The 23,010-nt window shown below is 38.1% G+C and overlaps 1 protein-coding gene across 1 annotated transcript; it reads left to right on the forward strand.

Annotated features, from left to right (window-relative positions):
• The first annotated feature begins 20,201 nt into the window (after positions 1 to 20,201).
• On the forward strand, positions 20,202 to 22,301 carry LOC121979935. Its single transcript, XM_042531911.1, has 4 exons — positions 20,202 to 20,351; positions 21,523 to 21,702; positions 21,772 to 21,832; positions 21,895 to 22,301. The coding sequence occupies exons 1-4, from the start codon at positions 20,202 to 20,204 to the stop codon at positions 22,299 to 22,301; spliced, it is 798 nt and encodes a 265-aa protein (XP_042387845.1).
• Positions 22,302 to 23,010: the final 709 nt, after the last annotated feature.

Here is a 23,010-nt window from a genome sequence, read left to right on the forward strand (position 1 = left end):
AACACCAGAACACCTCCTCAAATAGGCCAACGAAGATCTTCCTACAACTTTATAAAAAAAAAAACATGAACCAGTAGTAGTGCAGATCTTCTAAAAATAAAAATCACTGTATCGAAACCTGTACACCATATCATGCAACAGAGGAATTATATCGTATGAAATTCGCAAAGGTTTCAAAACAAAAACACCCACGGAGTCACAATTTCAACTCTAAATTCTCATAGAAATTCCTCAAACCGAATCCAGAAACGCTCAAAGAACAAAAAAACTCATATTAGGCAGCTCTATCTAACATTTAGACAAACAGGTAATGCACAACCCATTGAACTTGTTCATCACGGAAACACAACTCAAACTTGGTTCCCAGCACATTAGACACCGGCTCAAAACCTCCAGGAGAACATGCGGTGAAATTCGAACTCCATCAAAGCTGGAATCACTGTAAAAATTCGTAAACATGTACGAACCAGACAACACTTCCGGCAGAAACCTCGAACAAAACCCAACACTACAAAGGCGAAGCAAATCCAAAGTATCTACGAGGAAAAACCGATCGAATGCATCCACAAGAAGAAAAACAGTTGAAAGCATACACAAGAGGTGCCAATCGGAGCATCCCCAAAGGAAAACCCATCAGAACATCTACAAGAAAAATAATCAATCGTAATCCCTTCCAACCCTCGCCTCTTTTAGGTTTCCACCCCACTATACCTCTCAGATCTCAAGTTATCACAGTAGATACACTTGCCTGCCCTTTCGCGCTCCTCCAATGAAGCCCTCACCCGTCGCAACTGAGTCGCCGCTGGTCTGGATGAAAGACCTCCCCGCCCGCTCGCCGATCCCTGCAAGCTCGACGAGATGGTGTGACTCCAGATCGCAACCCACAGCTTGATGAGTCTGATCGGAACCCGCAGAGACGAACCGGGAGGTTGAAATGAAAAGTTTCGGCGATGCACAGTGATAACGATGAGGGATTATTGCGGCGAACCTTACCCTAGGTATTTACCCCTTTATACCTAGGTTGCAATGCTCCCTTGACTATTAATCCTAATCTAAGGTGATTACAATTAATAACTCTCCTCTTAAATTGAGGATTGTATATTTTCCCTATATTAGTTTAATTCTAACCCCCCTTAGACTATACCAGTCCAGTCCATTTAACATTTTAAAAAAAAAAAAAAAAAAAATCTCTTTTTTTTTTTTTTTTTCATTTGCGAGTGCCTAATTAGTTGTTATTATGATCTATAGTAAATTTCTTAACCAACGCTTAGGGAGACCTTACAATACTTATGTCTAGTCAGTCGTCTACACCTCCTTGGACTAGATTTGAAGGGAAGGCTAGTGATATGGGTAAGGTTTCGAGGGTCCCTGATAAGGAAAAGAAGGGAGGTAATGAAACCAGGGAGATAGGCTAATATCGGCCGGGACATATCTCAAAAAGAGGTAAGTCTATATCGACCGAAATATGCTTCCCAGGAAGAAGATCTATACATCTCATAGGAGGTAGGCTAATATCGGCCGATACATAAGAGGTAAGTCTATATCGACCGAAATATGCTTCCCAGGAGGAAGTTCTATACACCTCATAGGAGGTAGGCTAATATCGGCCGATACATAAGAGGTAAGTCTATATCGACCAAAATATGCTTCCCAGGAGGAAGATCTATACACCTCATAGGAGGTAGGCTAATATCGGCCGATACATAAGAGGTAAGTCTATATCGACCGAAATATGCTTCCCAGGAGGAAGATCTATACACCTCATAGGAGGTAGGCTAATATCGGCCGATACATAAGAGGTAAGTCTATATCGACCGAAATATGCTTCCCAGGAGGAAGATCTATACACCTCATAGGAGGGTGGCTAATATCGACCGATACATAAGAGGTAAGTCTATATCGACCGAAATATGTTTCCAGGAGGAAGATCTATACACCTCAAAGGAGGTAGGCTAATATCGGCCGATACATAAGAGGTAAGTCTATACCGACCGAAATATGCTTCCTAGAAGGAAGATCTATACACCTCAAAGGAGGTAAGCTAATATCGGCCGATACATAAAAGGTAAATCTATATCAACCGAAATATGTTTCCCAGGAGAAAGATCTATACACCTCAAAGGAGGTAATTTAATATTGGTCGGGAGATACTTCTGAAGCATATAGAATAGTATTGATCGCGACATATCCTGAAGAAGGGAGGTTAATATCAGCTAGATCGATCAACACATTGGAAAGATACTTGACAGAATATGGTCTATTACTAGATAAGATAAATAGCATAAAAGGGTGCGGACAGGAGCCTCATGAGAAAAATAGAGATAAATATTTCAAATAGGATGATTAATGAGGATATCTGCAATATGTAACCACATGACAGATATTATATATTTCGGCGGGAAATGTGCTTTTAGATTATTTTGCAGGTGCTAAACGACAAAGGAGGTACATCTGGGGTACAAGAAAGATTCCTTAAAAGTCATTTACTACAAGTACACAGTTGACGTCATCTCATAACAAACTCTAACAAACCGGGGTCCACTTCATGACCACGGAGGTTATATGAAGTGGTATAAAAGGGGGAATCCTCTCCGTTGGCTAGGTAAGTTCACATCATTGTGCACATTCATAACCCTAATTTTTAACTACTGTTGATCTTCTTCTTCCTCCTTCTTCCACACCAAGAGAGATCACTAACTTGAGCGTCGGAAGGCCTAGCCAGTGATTCCCACCCCGGTCTTAGGTCACTGACGATAGTGTTGGTTGGTCTCTTGTGCGCAGGGAGTCTCGGAAGCTTCGGATCTGGGTTTCTTCTCTTCAAATTTGGCTTTCTTCTTCATCGGCGGGTCTTCATACGAGGAAAACCTCCGGTGACTCTACTTTTTTCCGATCCGCTTTGGGTTTCTCGGATTGGTATTCTGCAGACATTATTCTTCATCAGCACGACATTATTCTTCATCAGCACGGTGGGTTTCTTTCTTCCGGATCTCCATCTTGTCCAGCTTCTCAGACATGATCAATGTGCTTTATTAACTTGTGACAAATGTATATAAAAGTAGATCACGAGACAAGAGTAAGTCTAGATAGATTAAGGATAATTAGAAATCTATAAAGGAGAAGTCCCAATAGATAGTGATCAAATGTCAAAGGTTTTAATAACGGATAACAGTCAACTGATGGTAAAAATAGTCGAACAGTCGATTAATGATTGTTGGATAGTTATAACATAATAGTTAATTTACTATAATTGGGCAAAAGGTGATAACGCTCGCCCCCAGCGCCCCCGTGGACCTTGCCCAAGGCTATCACGAGGGGGGTTAATCACGGTAGCCGAAGGAGTTAAAGGCGCAGTGGACTGAGGGACACGGGGATAAGGAATTTACACCCTTGCTGCCGCCGCGATTCGAACACACGTTCTCATTGGGTAAACTTCTACGCCCTAACCCCTTCGGATAACCCCGTGGGACAATTAATTTACTATAATGGTTATTCAAGATAGTAATAAACTGATGAAGGAGTTGTTGACTGGTCCATAGTCTATATCCATAGTGATCCTCCGAAAGAAATACATTAAACCATTATATTTGAGGTAAATTAAATTAAGGATGGAATATTCAAACTAGAAAAAAAAAACATTAAGGCCGCAATATAATATGAATTAGGCTTAAGTTGACTAGGATTATTTTATTAATTTTTACAAACAAGTATTTAAGAGTTATATTTTTTTAATGGGATCGTATATCGATGATACGTCCAACAAACACAGGTGACTGAGTAGCCGAAACAGAAATCCAAAGTTCGATCCACCGCTACACTAAAATTATTTAAACGGAAACAAAAATACGAGCAATGTATGCTAAAAATAAAGAAAGTAGTAATTAGGACGTCTAATTCTACTTAATGGTGTTTAATCACTCGTAAACTTGTCGATCTTCGCCCTAATCCTCGCAGCTGGCCTCTTTCCCGGCCGTCGCAAGCAGCCGTACGTCAGATCCAACTCCACTCCGCCGTCGAGTCGTCGTATCATCATTAGCATCCTCTCGGCCTTCCGTCGGCTGCGGCAGGGCGTCAGAAAGAAGGGAGGAGGCGTCGTCGAATGTGAGGTTGGCGTTGGGGGAAAGGGAGACGGAGGGGGAGGGGAACGCGGGCTGGGCATGGGAGGAGGCGTCGTTCCAGTGCTTGCCGAGGTAGAAGGAGGCGAGAGCGACGAGGGCGAGGACGGAGATATTGACGAAAAGGTGAGATCGAAAGAGGTCGGCGCCATGGCGGAGGACAGATTTGGCCATGCTCACAGTCACTGGGGGAGAGCGAGGTGATCGCGGAGAGTGGAGACCCAAAATAAAGAAGAAGAATCGTTTGGCATTAATTTGTTGGTGAAAGAATCGAGAAGCGCGAATTGCAAGGCACGGAGGGAGGACCCGAAGTCCGAGTTCGGATCCGAGAACCATTTGAACATACGTACACAATTTAACGAGGACAGATACTTTCGATTTTTTCATCACTCATTTCTCCATTAGATTACAATTTGAGTCGAGATTGATGGCCGAGCTCGTAGCCAATTTATTCTGATTTCGGTCATGATTTGTAAATTATGGAAGGATCCAAATTATAATTTAACAGGGCGCTCAAAATTATGAAATCCCTACAGGCCATCGTACCACAGTTTTGTTATTTGTGAGAGGGCATCTTTATTTTGAAAAAAAAAATACTTCCTTCCTGTCTGCCTGTCTTCCTTCCAAACTTAAATTATTAATTTTCTTTATTTAAATCGAACTAAATCCAATAGTTTCATACAAGAGAAGATTAATACAAATTTTAAAATAAAGGAACCTTTATAAAAAAAAATAACATATTAAAATTATTTTCATTTTTTATTATTTTTTTCTTTTTAATAGTTAATTAAAAAAGGAAAAAAATAAGAGAATTTAAAAAGAAAAATAAATAAATAACTAAAAATAAAAAATTATTTTAGTACTATTTTGATTAAAGCATCATTACCGTGGTTATGATTTCATCAAAACATCACTACTTTAGTGTTGATTTCTTAAAATCATTGGTGTTGATTTCTTCAAAATATCAATATCTTAGTACAAATTTCATCAAAGCATAACCACCTATGTGAATTTTTTAAAATAAATTGTACTCACCTAAGAAGGCTTTTAATATAAGATTTTTAGAAAACGGTGAGACTGAGGAGCTCTATAGAAACCTACAAAATTTGGATTGGATCCCATGAGAGTTGTTTATCGTCATCAATAGATTTTGTCTGCAAACTCATTGATGGACCTAGAGAATTTGAAATTTTAAAATTTGGACTTGGAGTGGAAGAGAGTATAAAGAAGATAGATATGGTGTGCAACCCTAGTTCTAAACCTTCTACATGAAATTGTGAGTTTATGCTAATTAACACGCCAACGGAATTTTTGAAAATAGATTATGCACAATTAGAAAGGCCTAAAAATTGAAACTTTAATGTAGGATCGATCTCAACGCTAGAGAGGGGATGAATAGCGTTTAAGAATTTTTAAAATTAGCAGATAGTAAATAAAGCAGATGAATCAATCAGAGTTAGCACAGTAAAAATAAAATTAACTTAAACTGATTCAATCAAGTAAGACAAAGGCAATAAATTTAGCTAACAATTTAAGCATGTAAGTTGATCGACCAAGCTAGAAGTATAGACAAGCAACAGTTATAAAATATGATTCTTATTTCTAATTTATCCTCAATGGAAAAACCTTATAGAAAAAAATTGTAAAAATTTAAGCACAATAAACAAATAAGGCAGCCCTAAACAAATGAAATTATTACTCACAATGTTATCGATCAGAAATGAAGCGTGCATCGCAGTGTGTAGCAACACCAAAGGCAAAAGAGCACTTTTGAGCATGAGAATAAGAGTAGATGATTTCTGTTTGAGTTATTTTCAAGATTTGCCTCAAAACTCCTTAAATATGACTCCTCGAATCTCCTGGAGCCTTCTTGGTGGTCTGTAAAGGTGCTGATGTGGCTACAATGTCCATCTCGCCTGGGTAGGGGTCAAACTTCATCTTGGCAACCTTACGATTACTGATAACGTCATCTCCCCATCGCCTAAAAGCTACTTTGATCACTCGTATGCTCCAGTCACCTTGACCCAGCCACGGTTGTCTGGACCCTCCGAAATCCCTTTGTCAAGAGTTATCACCAGACAGTTGCCCCCGACTCCATCCGGTTGCCTGGAACCATAGAACATGCTTTCCTATAGTTGATACATATAATGAGTACGATATAAAATGTGAAGTTACTCACACTTACTTGACTAGATTTGTCCCATCTAATTCAGTTTTGCCAAGCAATAAGCTTCCAGTTGATTCCACATACTTGGACTTGTATCAAGCAATCGGCTCCCAGCTGATTCTATACACTTGGACTTGATTCACCTAGCATCCAACTAGAAATTTGTCTGTCATATCTTAATCACTTGGAATTGAGTCACCTAGCCTCCAGTAGAAACTTGTCTACCAAGCCTTAATCACTTAGACTTGAGTCACTAAGCCTTCGGCTAGGAATTTTTCTATTTGGTCTCCGACCAAGATTTCAATTGTCTGGATTCACTCATTATGACTTCATAACTACCTAGCTTCACTCACTAGAACTTCATCACTATCTAGCTTCACTCACTAGAACTTCATCACTACCTAGATTCACTTACTTGGACTATTTCACTTGTCAAGTATCCTGCACCTACAAACTTGACGCAACAAGTTAGATCATAATTAATCTAACTTTAACCTTAGTTATATATCAAAACTCTAGGTTATATGTTGTGTCTAGAACCAACATTTAAGGCATAATGAAACCGAGTAGCTCTGAAGAAATCTACAAGACTTGAATTGGGTCTCACTAGAATTGTTTAAAGTCATCAATGAGTTTAGCTAGAAACTCATTAATGGACCTAAAGGATTTGGAATTCTGAAACTTGGACATGGAGTGAAACAAGAGAGTATAAATCAGATAAATATGGTATGCAACCCTAGTTCTGAACCTCCTACATGAAATTATGAGTCATTGTCAATTGTGTGTCATGTGTCTCCCTACGTAGTGGTCAGCCTATAAATACAAAAGTATTAACAAATAACAAATAAAATACTTAAATAAATTGATAACAAATTAAATAAAACTTTTGTAATTTAAATACAAAACAACTAATCACTAGGTGAAACTATCATCATCAGGTGTCTGCAGAACTAGTAGATGTTCAATCCTCTTGGGCGACATGACTGTCACATATTCGTCATATATAGATCAACAAATATTCATCATGACGGTCACAAATATGCATAACAAATTAATTAAGAAACTTCAATTAAATAATTTAAATTAATTAATCACATTAAAATAATCAAAAAAATATATATCATCTAAGTATTAAAATAATCCTAAAATTATCATTTAAGGATTAAAATAATCTTAAAACTATCATCTAAATATCAAAATATTCCTAAAATTATCATCAAAATAACACTAAAATTATGATTAAAAAATATCAAAAATACTAGATGAAAAATAACCCTAAAATTATCATCTAAGCATCAAAATAACCCTAAAATTATCACCTAAGTATTAAAATATCCCTAAAACTATCATCTAAGTATCAAAATAACTTTAGATTATGATTAAAATTATTAAAATACTAGATGAAAAGCTTCTATCATGGGAGAAAAGATTGGAGAAATCGGAATAGGGAAGGTCATTGGCGTCGAGTTGGAGCAGGAGCAATCATTGGAGCATAAGAGAAGGAAGATTCACCAAAGACAATGAAGATTCACTAGGGTCGTCGAAGGAGAAGAACAGTGTGGTGAAGGAGAAGAAGAAGCAGAGGAGAAGAAGTGTGCGATGGAGTCTGGGAAAAGAAGCAATCATCGGAGAGAAGGAAGATTCGCTAGAGACAAGGAAGATTCGCTAGAGACAAGGAAGATTCGCTGAAGTCGCCGGAGGAGAAGAAGACTATAGCGGAGGAGAAGAAGTGTGCGACATCAGGGAAATGCAGCTGTAGGGTTTTATTTTTGACAAATGTTAGTGATGAAATTTTCCAAATTCGTCATTAACCTATAAATTAAGGACGAATTTCTAAAATTTATCGCTAATATCCGTGATTATTAGCGGCAAATTTTAACATTACTTGCTAATACCAAGTGATATGGGTTATGGAGAGTGAACTCTTTTGTAACGACCCGCCTTCTACTAACTAGGCTACAAGGCTGATCGTCACATTAATCTGTGCTAACTATTCCCTGACCATCACTAAATCTAGATGCGGAAGCTGTACTAATTAAAATTTTACTAAGCTGTTATCATTTCTTGGTTCTATACATGCTAAGGTAGGTAAACTAACTATTCAGGACATGTTTTACCTTCCCCATGGTCAAGGAACTGAACTTAGACATTTTCCCGCTGATATCAGACCTCCCAATCGATCCATTGATCGATTGGAACGTCAGATCGATCCAGTGATCGATTCAGAAGGCTACTGTATGCAGGACATAGGTTGGATCGATCCAGCGATCGATCCAGCATGCTACTATGCTCGGGGCAATAATTTGGATCGATCGGCTGATCGATCCAGGCTGGTCAATCGATCCAGTGATCGATCCCAGAGCTCTCTGTTCGCGACGGAAATGGCTGGATCGATCGGCTGATCGATCCAGAGGCCTACTGTTCGTGGAACAGATTGCCCAATCGATCAGCTGATCGATTGGGAACCCTTGAATCGATCAGCTGATCGATTCGAGTTACTGATTTCGTGCCAAATGTCTGATTTCAGCACTGTTTCGTGCCTCAACCACATTACCAGTTCTAAAATGACTAGGAAACACTCTACCAATAACAAATAACATCCTAACATCATAAAGGAAGTGTTCTAAGCATAATAGAGTGCATAGTTACCTAATTCATGACAACTAACATACTAAAGTGCAAATGATAAAAACACTAAAAAGTTCTAATGTTTGAAACAAAGCTTGTTAAGGTTCCCTAAGATCTCTATTCCAAGTTCCTGCCCACACACATCTTCGTAGCATTGCCCTCCAGCCTCCGCTAATCCATCTTTCCTTTACCTTTATCTGCAGTATAAGGAAAAGAAAGTATCTATAAGCTTTCTGTAACGACCCGCCTTCTACTACTAGGCTATAAGGCGAATCGCTACAGTTGTACTGTGCTAAACTATACTGTGCGGAAAGCTGGGCTAATTAAAATTTTTGCTAACTAATTGATTCTTATAAACTAATCGCCTTACTGCATCGATCCATCGACATCGTACGGTCACAAGACCCGGATCGGTCTGTCCGATCCCAAGCTTCATTGCATTCGGCCGGATCGGTCTGCATCGATTCAGAGTGCCTCGATCGGCCAGACCGATCGCTGGCTTCGTGCTCGTTAGACGGATCGGTGACCGATCCTTAAACCCGCAACTGGGTTCGCATCGTCCGGTCTTTGGATCGGTGGCACCGATCCAGCGAGGCCGATCGGCCAGCATCGATTCAGTATAGCCGATCGGCCACCGACCGATCCTGCACTCGCAGCCGCCTCGAGCTATCAGTCGGCCGGATCGGTCGCCGATCGATCCAGAGGATACTGATATCAGATCTCATCGGATCGGCCTGCCGACCGATCCAAGGCATCACCTCCGATCGGTCTCAGACCGATCGTAGTTCGATTTCAAGTCCGGACTCGATCCCAGACCGCTTCGTACAAACCCATACATCGCAAACATTTAAGCATAATACACATCCTACTAACATGTGACTAACATTCTAACAACCTAAACTAGTAATCTAACTTAACATGGGGCATAGTTTAGGAATTCATGGCAACCCACAACTACAAGTGCATAGAACATGAAAGTCACAACCAATGGGTAAAATGCTAAAGTAAATGCTAATGAGTCAAATGCTCAATTCGCTATGTCCCCTAAGACCTTTTATTCCAGTTCCTGCCACACACACCACCTTCACATTGACCCCCAGCCTCCACTGCTAGTCCATTTTCCTTTTACCTGTATCTGCAGTATAAGGAAAATAGTATCTGTAAGCCAACGAGCTTAGTAAGAAACCATCTACCTCACAAAAACATGCAACGATGCAATCATGGATTTAAATCATGCTATTTGAAAACATGCACTGAAAAGCTAAACCATGGCATACTGAAATCTAATGGCATAACATATAAGCATGGCATATACACTGGAATCATGGCATAGCAAGTAATAACACTAAGCTAATCATAAGTTAAGCTAACTGGAACTAAAGCTGTAACTGAAACAAACTCCACTAGCATATCTGATTTTGAGTTTGAAACTAATACATAATAAGTGAAAATAATAAACATCTTGCTTAGGGCCCGATATTGTGCGCACATCCCTAACTAGACCGGGTTTGCAAGTCCCAATTTAGTAGGGTTAACTAGGTTATCTAAACCTAGGGACGATCGTGGAGCCCAACCCAATGGATATCTAATCCAAAGATGCCAATCGAAAGTAAAATCTTGAATAGCTAACTGCTTTTTGAAACTAGGTTATCTCGAACCTAGGACTAGGTTATCTGAACTCAGAGGCGACTATGGAGCCCACCCATTGGATATCTAATCCATATAAGCTGAAATAACTATTTTACTGGTTTAAATGCTTCTAATGCATTTATCTAAGTTGTTAAAATGCCTAGGTTGCATTTTAGCTGATCTAATCATTTTATCGAACACTTGGTGTGCCTAAACCCTCCTCTCCATTAGGGAATCGCTTCTAGGCACCCAACAGCGTCTATGATCCCCAACTGAAGGAGAATAGACGTATTCGGCCCATCTAAAAGCGCTAAACTAATCCCTAATTGGCGAAGAGAGCTAAATACACCCTAGGTATCGATAAAAATCTGCATACATCCTAACTAGAGCATAAAAACTCAAGCGGAAACTATTATACTGCAGGTGAGGGGTTTCTTACCTCTTGATCGTAATTTCTTACGATTCTATCCGCTAGGTTTTCCGGAAAACTGATCCTCTCGACGATCCGTTCACGTCTTCGCGTTCCTCTCGCTGAGATGAACCTTTTTCGTGTTGGAGTCCTCGCCGGAAAGTGATCCGAGAGCCCTTGTGGCTTGGGCGCCGAGAGAGGAGGAGGAAGAGGGGTGTTCGGCGTTGAGGGTTTGGAGAGGATCGGCGTGAGGTTTTTGTGAGGGGGAATTGCCGAACCAACTTAAAATAAACCAAACCCCAACTTAAGTTCTTATTTATATTAAGTGGGTAACTAGGCCCAACTCTAATATAAATTAAATTGTTCCCCTTTCCTTTCAGCACGGCCCTGCTGGGTTCACTGGTTACTAGCATTATCCCCTAAACCATAGGTCTCGGGTTCGATTCCCGCTTAGGCCGTTTTCGTTTATATTTATTTTTGCTACTTCCGCTACTCGGAAAATTCCGGAAAAATATCTAAAAATTCCAGAAAAATCATACTATATTTCTAAAACAGTTTTGAGAATTTTCAGGCGTTACACTTTCGCTTAGTAAGAAACCATCTACTCACAAAAACATGCATACGATAAATTCATGCTTTGAAAGATGCTGAATGAAAACATGATGGAGAGTGCTAGGCATGGCATACTATCATACAAGACATAAAAACCAAGAGCTACTCATGGCAATAACTAAAGTATCAACAAGAAGAACTAAACTGAAACATAACTGAGTTAACTAAAGCTGAACTAAAACTGATTTCAAAACATAATCATATAACTGATTGTGAGTTTGGAAAGCTATTACCATAATAGATCAAAATACATAATCATATTGCTAATGGGCCCGACAACTGTACATGCTATGCGCGCATCCTTAACTAGACCCGGGGTTGCAAGTCCCGAATTTAGCAAGGTTTACTAGGTTATCTAAACCTAGGGACCGACTATGGGAGCTCAGCCCAATGGATATCTAATGCTGTACAGTGCCCCTACTGAAAGTAAAATACTGGATCATAGCTAACTAATTTATCTTGCTTTTACTAGGTTATCTGAACCTAGAGGCGACTATGGGTGCCCACCCATTAGACCGTAGTCCCATATATGCTGTAGCAAGACTAACTAAGCTATTTTAAATGCTTCTATTGCATTTACTGAGCTATTAAAAATGCCTACTGTAGCACTTTACTGAGCTAAGCATTTTATCGAACACTTAGTGTGCTCCAACTCTCCTCTCTATTAGGGAGATCACCTCTAGGCACCCGACATCGTCTAGAATCTCCAACTGAAAGGAGAAAACGTGTCTGGCCCATCTAGAGGTGCTCAACTAGATCCCTAAATCTGCGAGGAGGGTTAAATACACCCTATGCGTCGAAAAATCTACATATGGCTAAATTAGAAGCATTCAATCGTACGAAAAGCTACTTATACTGCATGTGAGGGGTTTCTTAGCTCGTACGCTAATTTTCTTACAACTCTATTCGCTAGAATTCCGGTGGAGACGATCCTTTCGACAATCTCCTCGCTCCAACTCGTTCTTCTCGCGGAGGGGAACGTCCTTATGCTGGAATCGCTGCCGGAAGGTGCTCTTAGGGCCCTAGGGAGAGAACCCTAGGGTTGGCGCCGAGAAGAAGAAGGAGAAGGAGAGGGGGCGGCGTGTAAGGTGAGGTCTCGGTGGAGAATTCATGAACCAAAGAAATAAACCAAACCCACTCAAGTTTTCTATTTATATTAAGTGGGTATTTCGGCCCAACTCTAATATAAATATTATTGATTCCCTTTCCTTTCAACACGGCCCTGCTGGGTTCATCCGGTTACTAAAGCTATCTATAAGTCATAGGACCCATAGGTCTCGGGTTCAATTCCCGCGTAGGATATTTTACGGTCCTATTTATTTTTGCTACTTCCGCTACTCTAAAAATTCAATAAAAATATTCTAAAATTCCAGAAAAATCATAGAATATTTCTAAAATAGTTTTGAGAATTTTCGGGCGTTACACCTTTAGGTAATGAGGAAGCTAAAGTCAAGAGGATGGGGTAACACCCAAACATGGTCAAGCATAAGGCTCTTTGCATATGCTCGGATGGAAAAGACTCGTCGGGCCCAGAGATGCTTAGCCTTATCTAATCTATAGTGTATGATCGGTCGAGCATTAACTGACTGAATACAAGGCTCTCTACATGTGTCCGGACAAACATAAATCTACCTGGACAAAAGGCATCCTGCCTTGTAACTTCTTTGATATACAATCGGTCGAGCGAAGACCGAACGAGCGTAAGGGTGCTTGTATGTGCTCGACTGGGCAGAGCCAGATCGAGCCTAAAGGCACTCAACCTTATAAAGTTTCTAGCATACATTCGGCCGAGCGAAGACCGAACGAGCGTAAGGGTGCTTGTATGCGCTCGACCGGGCAAAATCCGATCGAGCCTTAAGGCACTTAACCTTATAGAGTTTTTAGTATACAATCGGTCGAGCGAAGGCCGAACGAACACAAGGGTGCTTGTTGTTGGAATGTATACTAAAAGTCTAGCTTTTGTATAAACATTTATTTAGAAATAAGATTCACATTGGTCAAATGTCTACATTTATGCTAATCTAGTTGTCCATTTAATTTATATTGTAGATAACATGGTATGAGGAGACACACAGAAGATCATGTTATCAGATCCATATAAATTATAAATAGTAGCTCACAACCAAGATGGAATGGACAAACCATTGGAGTGGTTGTAGTGTAATTTGGTATTAGTTTATCTAGACTATAAAATTACACTAGTACACTATGAATGTATTGAGCAGGACCATTTGAGGTAGTTTCTTTTTATACTGACTATATAAGAGAACAAAATCTCTATTATTATGGAAGTACGTGCTCGTAATCGTGATATAACAACAAGCACGTATATTTAATATTTATTTCTTTAATTTATCAAAGGGTGTGATTTAGCTCGTTAAATCAATAGACCCGATAAGTTGGAAAATGATATCATTTATATGGTGTGTTGTTGATTATAGTATAAAACTGTGTCCTAGTAAACTAGGTTGATGATGCCCCCTTGAGGAGCTCATAAGGATTGTCATGTAAACCCTACAGGTGGACCTAGTCCGGCATGACAATGAAGTTGAGTGGTACTACTCTTGAAGCTAGATATTAATTAAGTGAGTTGTCAGTAACTCATTTAATTAGTGGGCATTCTATATCTTAAACACAGGGAGATTAATGCACTCATAATAAGGAGCTCATAATGTAATTTAGGATTGGTGCGGTAGTTCAATAATAATTTTTTAGTGATATGAGTTATTATTGATGAACTTGAGCTGGGTGTTCGGGTCGAACATAGGAAGCTCAAGCTCCTCGGGAGACCAAAATCAATTTCTCCTCTTGGTCCCTGTTGTAGCCTCTATAAAACCTTGTATCCACTAAATCCACTTCTTATCCAAGTAATGGGTCGGACACAACCTTGCTTAGAGCAAGGGGGCCGGCCAAGCATAAGCTTAGAGCCCAAGTAGTGGTCGACCAAACTATGCTTGGTGTCCAAGCATGGGGCCGACCACATAGGATTAAAGGGAGATTTTATTTTTGTTAAAATCTTTCCTTTTGCAGCAATTCATGAAAGGGATTTAAAAGAGAAATTTTATTTTTAAAATTTCCTTTTATAGACATCTTCATGGTTTTAAAAAGAGAGTTTTAGATTTTAAAATCTTTCCTTTTATAGCTATCTACAAAAGATTAAAGAGAGATTTTAATTTTGTTAAAATCTTTCCTTATTTGTAGTTGTCTATAATGTTTAAAAGAAAGATTTTAATTTTTGATAAAACTCTTCTTTTTTATAACCATGATTTAAAAAGATAAATTTTAATTAATCTTTCCTTTTTTGTAATTGTCTGCATGTTTTAAAAGAGAGAGATTAATTTTTTAAAACTTTCCTTTATTGCCATGTGCAATAGAAAATTTAAAAAGAGATATTTTAATTGTTATTAAAATTTTCTCTTTTAAAGGGAGACCACAAATAAGGAAGTTTTAATTATGTTTAAAATTTTCCTTTTTTAGACATCATGGTTTAAAAGGAAGCTTTAATTTTTTGTTGTAAAAATTTTTCCTTTTTAGACTCCATGATGTGGTCGGCCATATGAAGATGAAAAGGAAGTTTTAATTAAACTTTTCTTTTTTGCCAAGATCAAGGATTATAATAGAGATGGAGAGGGTGCCTCATGAGATAACACAACCTAAGCTTTCTCCTCTCTTCATTGTGTGGTTGGCACCCTTATTGTTTCTTTAAGGGCCAGTGGCACACAAGCCTTGATTCCTTGGTGGTCGAATCTCTTCCATGCTCTTCTCTTTTGTTTTCTTCCTTTGAGGCCGGCGGTTCTTCAAGCTTCATCATCTTGGTGGTCGGTTGCTTGGAGAGGAAGAAGACGAGAAGAAAATTTCCTATTTTGTCATCCCTTGATGGCTCAAGAGTCTTGGAGAAGAAGAAGTGGTCCCGGTGGAATTCATCTTGGTAGATCGTCGCCCACACGATGTCCAAGAGGAGGTGAGGAATACAACAGAAAATCAAGAGGTCTTTAGCTACAAAGAAAGGTATAACTAGTTGTCTTATTCCGCATCATGCTAGTTTTCTTTGTATGGATTTTGAATTACCAAACACAAGAGGCTAACGATTCTATGCAATCGAATTTATGTTTCGATTTTGTGTTTCTTTTGTTTTTCAATCTTGTGATTCGATTGTTCTTAATGGTTAAACCTAGGGTTACTATAAGGAGATTAAATATTGAATTTCGTTGAAAGGCTTTGTCTAGGAAGTGGTGGATGATCTCATACCCAAGAAGGCCTAATGCCTCGCCATGTTTAACCTGGAAGTCGATCTCTGAAATAAATATTTAATTAACTTTGTAACATGGGTGGATTTGGATTAATAATGTTAAGCATCATTTGCGATCCAAGTCTAAACCCCTAAGAATAGATAAGTTGAATTTGGAATCAATAATTTTAAGTTCTGTTTGCGATTCCAAATTTAATTTCTAAAGAACACAATAGGTTGTTAGAAAAGGTTTGAGACTTGTACAAATTTTTTGTACAGGGGAACCAGTATGATATTCTGAATAGCAACCAACAATTGGTATCAAAGCTAGGATATTACCTTTGTGTGTTTGGTTTTTCAGTTTAATTATGCACATGTCATACAAAATTTAGGCAGGATAATAGTAGGATGTGCAAATATATTAACTCTGTGGTTGCATGCATCCTAGACCCAACTATTATAGCCCTAATGTGATTGTGTGTGATTGGACCCTCGGATATGTCGAGGGTATTTTATGTGTGTGCATGATTGTATGTATTACATACAGCAGGAGCTGTATTAGTTTTAGGATTTTATATTTTTGTTTCGATCTAAATTACATGTGCATTCCCTTGTGGAATATAGGATCGATAAATGTAAAATTCTATTTTTGTCGCGGATCGTATTCTTGAGAGGCGTGGTACTATTTGAGGACTAGAGGCGCTGCGGAATAAGAAGCAAGATAGATGCGATGACTAGACCCGATTGCAGTGGCTAAAGATGGCAGCAGCTAGGGTTGGCAACACACGGAGGGCAGTGATGGAAGATGCCATAATAGTTAGAAAATTATTTTTCCATATTTATTACTTTTATTTGCTGTGATATGTGTGTGTGCATGTTAAAATCCTCATCTTAAATAACTAAGTGGGAGAGAGATTTATAAATAAATTCCACAGCCTCCATTACTGGCTTGAAAGTGATGCAAACAAATTTGTGTGTTGCCTCTGAGTGTCTTCCTCCACAACGGATGAGTTTGTTTGCGGGTCACTAGATCAAACTTCCTTTTATGGATGATTATAGGAAATTATTTAGGAGCGTGTGATATTCTCCAACTGAAGGGGCACAATCCTATTTAATGGACTAAGTATCAAGTAATGGTATACACTTAGACGCATTTAATAGTATCCTCCCCAACGGAGTCACTGATATTTTTACGTGACCAAAGGAAAACCAACTATTAATTTGTCATAAAGTTAGGTAAACCCCCCTCTTACAAATGTTAGAATTTGTATACGCCCACACTAATGTAGCATATAAAATTCATGATGTTTGAGGTAATTTTATTTGTCATAAAGTTAGGTTGATAAAATAAAATTAATGGGTAAAATATCCTCTTACAAATATTTAAATTTGTATACATCCACACTAACGTGGCATACAAAATTCATGGTGTTAGAGGTAATTTAAGGTTGACAAGATAATTAATGGGTAAAACTGTCCTCTTACAAATGTTTGAATTTGTATATGTCCACACTAACGTGGCATACAAAATTCATGGTGTTTGAGGTGTTGGTGAATTTAAATGATATTATTTTGAGAAATCAATATTATTTTAAATTCTAAAGTTTTGACCAAATATTTGATCGAAGACAAACCAACTATTAATTTTATTTGTCATAAAGATAGGACGACAAGATAATAAAATTAATGGATAAAATCTCCTCTTACAAATGATTGAATTTGTATACGTCCACACTAACGTGGCATACAAAATTTACAAGGATTTTGAGGTGTTGGTCTTGACCAAATATTTTTGTGATTCTTAGGATTTCAAATGTTTTTCAATCCCCTAGATGTTAGAGAATACACTTACTAGTCCCAAATTATAATGATTGGAAACAAAACTTGGACATTAAGGTGGACTATCCTCTCAGAAATGAGAACAATAAAGGTGTATTTTATTCATTAGTTGTTGAAACATGTTTAGTGGTGTTATCTACCAGTACCTAGTGTGTAGATATGAGAGCCACTGATCATGTCTGCAATTCATTACAAAGGTTCCAGGAAACCCGACAACTAAATGAAAGGGAAAATACCGTCTACATGGACACTGCTGCAAAAGTAGCAGTTGTTGCAGTGGGAGATGTTTATCCTTTGATAGAAATAAAATATTGATTATCTTTACGTGCCAAGTTTTAGAAAAAACTTTATTTCAGTTTTTAAAACTATTTAAGGATGGATATTCTATCTATTTTGATGACAATGTTGTTATAAAAAAAAATAGGGAAGTTATCTATTCTGGTGCGCAATACTACCACAATGCAACAAAAAGAAATTAATAACGCATCTTCTAATTTTAATAAGAGAAAGCAACCTTCGGAAATGAATCAAACATATCTTTGCCATCGAAGTTTAGGTCATATTAACTTGAGTAGGATTCAAAGCTTAATAGTCGATGGACTTTTGGGTTTATTGGTGGTGGAAAACTTTCCAACCTGCAAGTCTTGCTTGGAAGGGGAAATGACCAAGATGCTTTTAAGACTAAGGGATATAGAGCCACTACAACAAAAACCCTCATAGACATCAGTGGAACAACAACAGTTTTAAGCAAAAACCGATGTCTTTGAGTATTTTACACCGGTTTTTCCAAAAATCGGTGTCTATGAGCGCAGATTTTCGCTCATAGACATCAGTTTTTTAGGCGATGTCTATGAGCGCCTTTTTTTTTGTTAATAGACACCGATTTTAACATCGGTTTTTTAAAACCCGATGTCTATGAACCAAAATAAAATAATATAACTTTTCCACCAATACTTAGCCAAAATTTGCAACACTTCACTCTTCCCTCCAAACCTAAATCTATATCGCCGCTGGTTATCTCTCTCAGCCTCATCTCCCTCTTCCCCTTCTTAGATCGACACCCCTTCTTCTCCCGATCAGGATCAACACACGACACCCTTGCTTCTCCGTCCAACCACACCGCATCTCCTCCAACTCCTCCCTTTGAGTGAGAAGAGGAGCCCTTTTTCGCATTCCAGTGTCGACAGCGTCGCTCTGATAGGGTTTTTTTCAATACGAGGAAACCTTCCTAACTATTGCTACTTTCCATTTCATTTTCATTTTCCAGGTATTAATCCATCTCATGCGTATTCCGATCCATTCTCCATTATTTTACCTCTTTTTGTTTTGGGGGTTTTTCGTCGCCTCTCTCTCTCTCTCTCTCTCTTTCTCTGTCCCCATTTTTGTGTGATCCTTTGCAGGTTAAGCTCATTTCCTGTCTCCTTTGATCGGCCGTCAACCTCCGACAGGTTCGATCTCGCGCTTGCTTCTTCGCGCCGAGGTTTGGACAGATCTTTCCCCCTTATCTGCAGTACGAATTGTATCTTTCTGCATGGGCTATAGGGATTTCAACTCAGGGGTTTGCAATAGCACAAATGTTGTTCCTTTCGAGTAGGATGGGAAGGCGGGCATGCTCCCGCGTGGGGATGCTAGATCTGAGTGAATGTGAGCTTAAAATTTCGTATTTTAGAGGGTTCTGTGGGTTTTGGATTTTACTGTCTACTGTTCTTAGGTGGATCTGAACGCGTGCTTTTTAGTTATATAGTCACTTGACCTGGACGGAATTTTATGGAGGTGAAGTTGGACAATTACGCAGGGTGGTTGTGGAAATTATTGTTTTGTACTTGGATTTTATAGCCCGTCTTCCCTCAGATTGAACTGCTTCTGGATGATCTGGTTTGCCAGGAACAATTTGAAAAAAATATCTTGTTTTGATGAAATGACTGCCAGTTATTGTGACAATAATTGCATGTTTATAGCATTTTTTTGTATCTTAAAAAATCTTTATCTAGTTTTTTATCGTCAAACAAAAACAAACTTGTGCCATAGAGATGTCTACTAATGGATACCCTATGAACTTTCTTTTTTATCAGTGACCGCATTAATAGACTTGATCACAAAGTTTGATGTGTAATCCTTGATTTGGAGAATTGACTTATTTATGGACAAATTTATAATTACACTAATTTTGTTAATTAGATTCTAGTCTTGGCTGCAGTATTTTCTACTTTTACTTTTCTGGTCACCAGGGCTTTCCTTATTTTAGTAAAAAGTTAATGATTCAAGTAGTTTGTTACTCTCTATGTTGTGACATTATTGTGTAGTTATTTTTTTATCTTCATAAATTTGTTTGATCCCTCTAATTTAAGTGGTTATTTCTCTTTATTTCAAGCCATATGGACAGATCTGTGGGGACCCTGGGCACTCTATCATGCTTGTATTCCGTTATTTCAAGCTAAGCTTGGCAATGATGAGAATGTATTGGAAGAAAATGACATCGTTAAAATGTATATGTTGATTGTCTAGATGGTTTTGTGACTCTCTACGATTTAATTCTTCTGAGGTTTTTTGGCAATATCTTCTCTGTGTTGCAGTGACATGGGGTGTCATATTGATGGGTTTATTACTGTGGTGGCACACCCTCATGTTATACAGGAAGGACCAGTGACTGGTAGAGCAGCAGATGTGATTGCTACTGCCAATACAGCAGCAAAAGTTGCCTTGCGCCTTGTGAGGCCAGGAAAAAAGGTGCCTTTATATTTGACAATGATGAAATTGTTAATAATCTTTCCTAACTATGTAGAGGGATTTTGAATTTAGTTTCTAATATATGCATTCCGAAGATGTTACAAGACTGCTCATTGTTCTAAGTCAACACTTCAAGCCATGTTGATGTTAATTCCAACTTCAATATTACCATCATCTGGTGCGTATTTGACCAACTCAGTGTTGTGTCTTGCTCATGGTGACTGACGTTCAAACAATTTGCAATTTATGAAAATTAACTTTTACAAGCAATTGGTGTGTTAACTCTTGAAGGCAGTCGGAATAGCAAGGGAAATTGGGAATTTTCTGTTCATTTATGTCATCCTACACTTTCTGTTTTATATTTTCTCACGCTAATTGTAATTTTTTTGTTTGGAGAATGTGATAAATTCCCTGTCTCATGGATGAATGTCATACGACATCTTCTTTAAGATCTTTATCATTTTGATGGTTCTTAAATTTTATTTTATGATTTATTTATTTAAGTTCTTATTTGCTTATCAAATAATCTAATGGATAAAAGGTTCGTTTAGTGAACATTGATTTTTAAGCGATCCATCTGAAGTAATTAGCACAATCAATTCTCATGTCAACGTTTACCTTGTTTCTATGCCATTAAATTTGATACTTAGAAGCTGCAAATTGATGGCTGGGGTTTTCCTGGTTTAATCTTAGTTTCAGAATCGGAAAATTGATTGCTAGTGAAATCACCAAAGAAATATTTCTTTCAGTCGTAACTGGCTATAGTACAATTTGAACAAGACCCTTTAATACAACTGAATTAAATCATTTTCATCAAGAAATATAACAAAAGCAAATCAACCTTCATACATGTGGGTTGCTTCAATTTGAACCAAATAATTAAAATCATTCATTAAAGTTGTTCTTTTGAACACTGAATTAAACTATAGATATAGTGTGGTAATTTTCAAACTGAACAATGCAAAATATTCTATTGAAAGTGTACAGAACATGTTTTATTTTTATGTGTTTTCTGTATGAATTGATAATATACACATGTACTTGTTGGGAATTTCTGAAGGACGTGATGGCTTGGACTTTAATAATTGATGGAATGACCTCTTGGATATGATCCAATGTCTTTCATAAGTTTTTTTGGCTTCTTTTCTTACCTTTGTTGAAAGTCATGCAGAAAGATCTGGTAACACCAGATTCATCTTCTCCAAGCTCTGGAACTTGTAGCTCTGGACCACCTCCTTCAGCAAAAGATGCTACTTGTTATATGAGCAGTACTCAAAGCAGTCCAGTTGATCAAGATGACAAGGATGGCTCTGGTCCTGAAGGTCATGTTACAGAACCAGCAATGGAAACGGTATAATGTTTGAGCTCCTTTAGTACTCTCTCAACAAAAAAATCGGTATAACTCTTTGTTTTTTACCAGATGGAAGATAAGTTCCTCAATCCAATCCAGAAACAGGACGAAAATAGGCTAACTGTACATGGTAAGTTAGTTTTGATTTCAGCTGTAAGTATAATTAAACTTGCCTGAGATCATGGCTTTCAGGTGGCTTTACAGGTCCCCAAATTTCCTCCTCCAGATGTAAGCCATTTTTAACATCACACAAGGAAAAGACGTCCCACCAGGCAACGTCTGTGGTCGACGAGACAAGAGTGTCTACAAACAGAAAAGTCATTGTGAGAAGCTCATACTTCAAGCATAAGCCATCAGATGTCAATAGTCTCCATCGACCCAATGATGGTGCCACAGATGGTAATGAAAATAACGATTGTATTCCTGGTGGCTACCCTGTCAAGAAAAGAAAACTATCTGAGGACAACGAAAATCAGCCACCTATCTTAGTAATGAATCAGGAAAATCTGCCATCAAATAATGCGAGGACTTCAGTTCATCATGGAGAAGGTTCGAGCTACTTCTTTCATAACCAAGTTTATGTTCTTCACATCAGTTGATGATAAAGTTGTTATGCTTGCAATACTCTATAACGAGCGAAGGAGATAGTAATCACAGTCAAAAGGTTTATGCTAAATAAAACTAATGATACTGGTACTCTGCAAATAATCAAGTGTCTCGTTTGAACAACAATGGCGCCATGGTAAGGGAAGGAGGAAAATTCGGTTGTGACATTTCACATGTGAACAACTACACAACTGTAGCGGAGAGATCAATGGACAGATTTGCAGCGCTCATGTCATCTTTCAGATACACTCAATCAAGTGCTCGTGCAAGTGTCCTCCGTGCACCTCTAAAAGACGTTCAAAATTCTTCTTCCTCTGCAAGGTATTTTTATCATCTCAATCTATAGTGTTTCTCTATACTATCCAAGTTTCTGTTTTATCATTTCCGAACAGGAGGAAAGCTGTGCCCATTGCCATTGAAGAATTCACATATACATTCCAAAAATAAGGTTGACTTGGGGAGTTTCTAGATTACATTTGAAGTGCGGTTCTAGCTATCTTGATGTGTTATTAAAAGAATGTTCTACCTTGATTCTGATATCTATTAGTTTTTGATGTAAAAAGAATGTTTGTGTATTTTATGGATACTATTGTAAGAAGATTATTTATGTAATTTGTGAATATTTGTGTATTTTATGGATATTGTTGAATGAAGAATATTTGTGTAATTTGTGAATATTTGTGTATTTTTTTGGTTACTATA

This window comes from Zingiber officinale, chromosome 5A (assembly GCF_018446385.1).
Source record: "Zingiber officinale cultivar Zhangliang chromosome 5A, Zo_v1.1, whole genome shotgun sequence".
In the NCBI taxonomy this organism is placed as follows: Eukaryota; Viridiplantae; Streptophyta; class Magnoliopsida; order Zingiberales; family Zingiberaceae; genus Zingiber; species Zingiber officinale.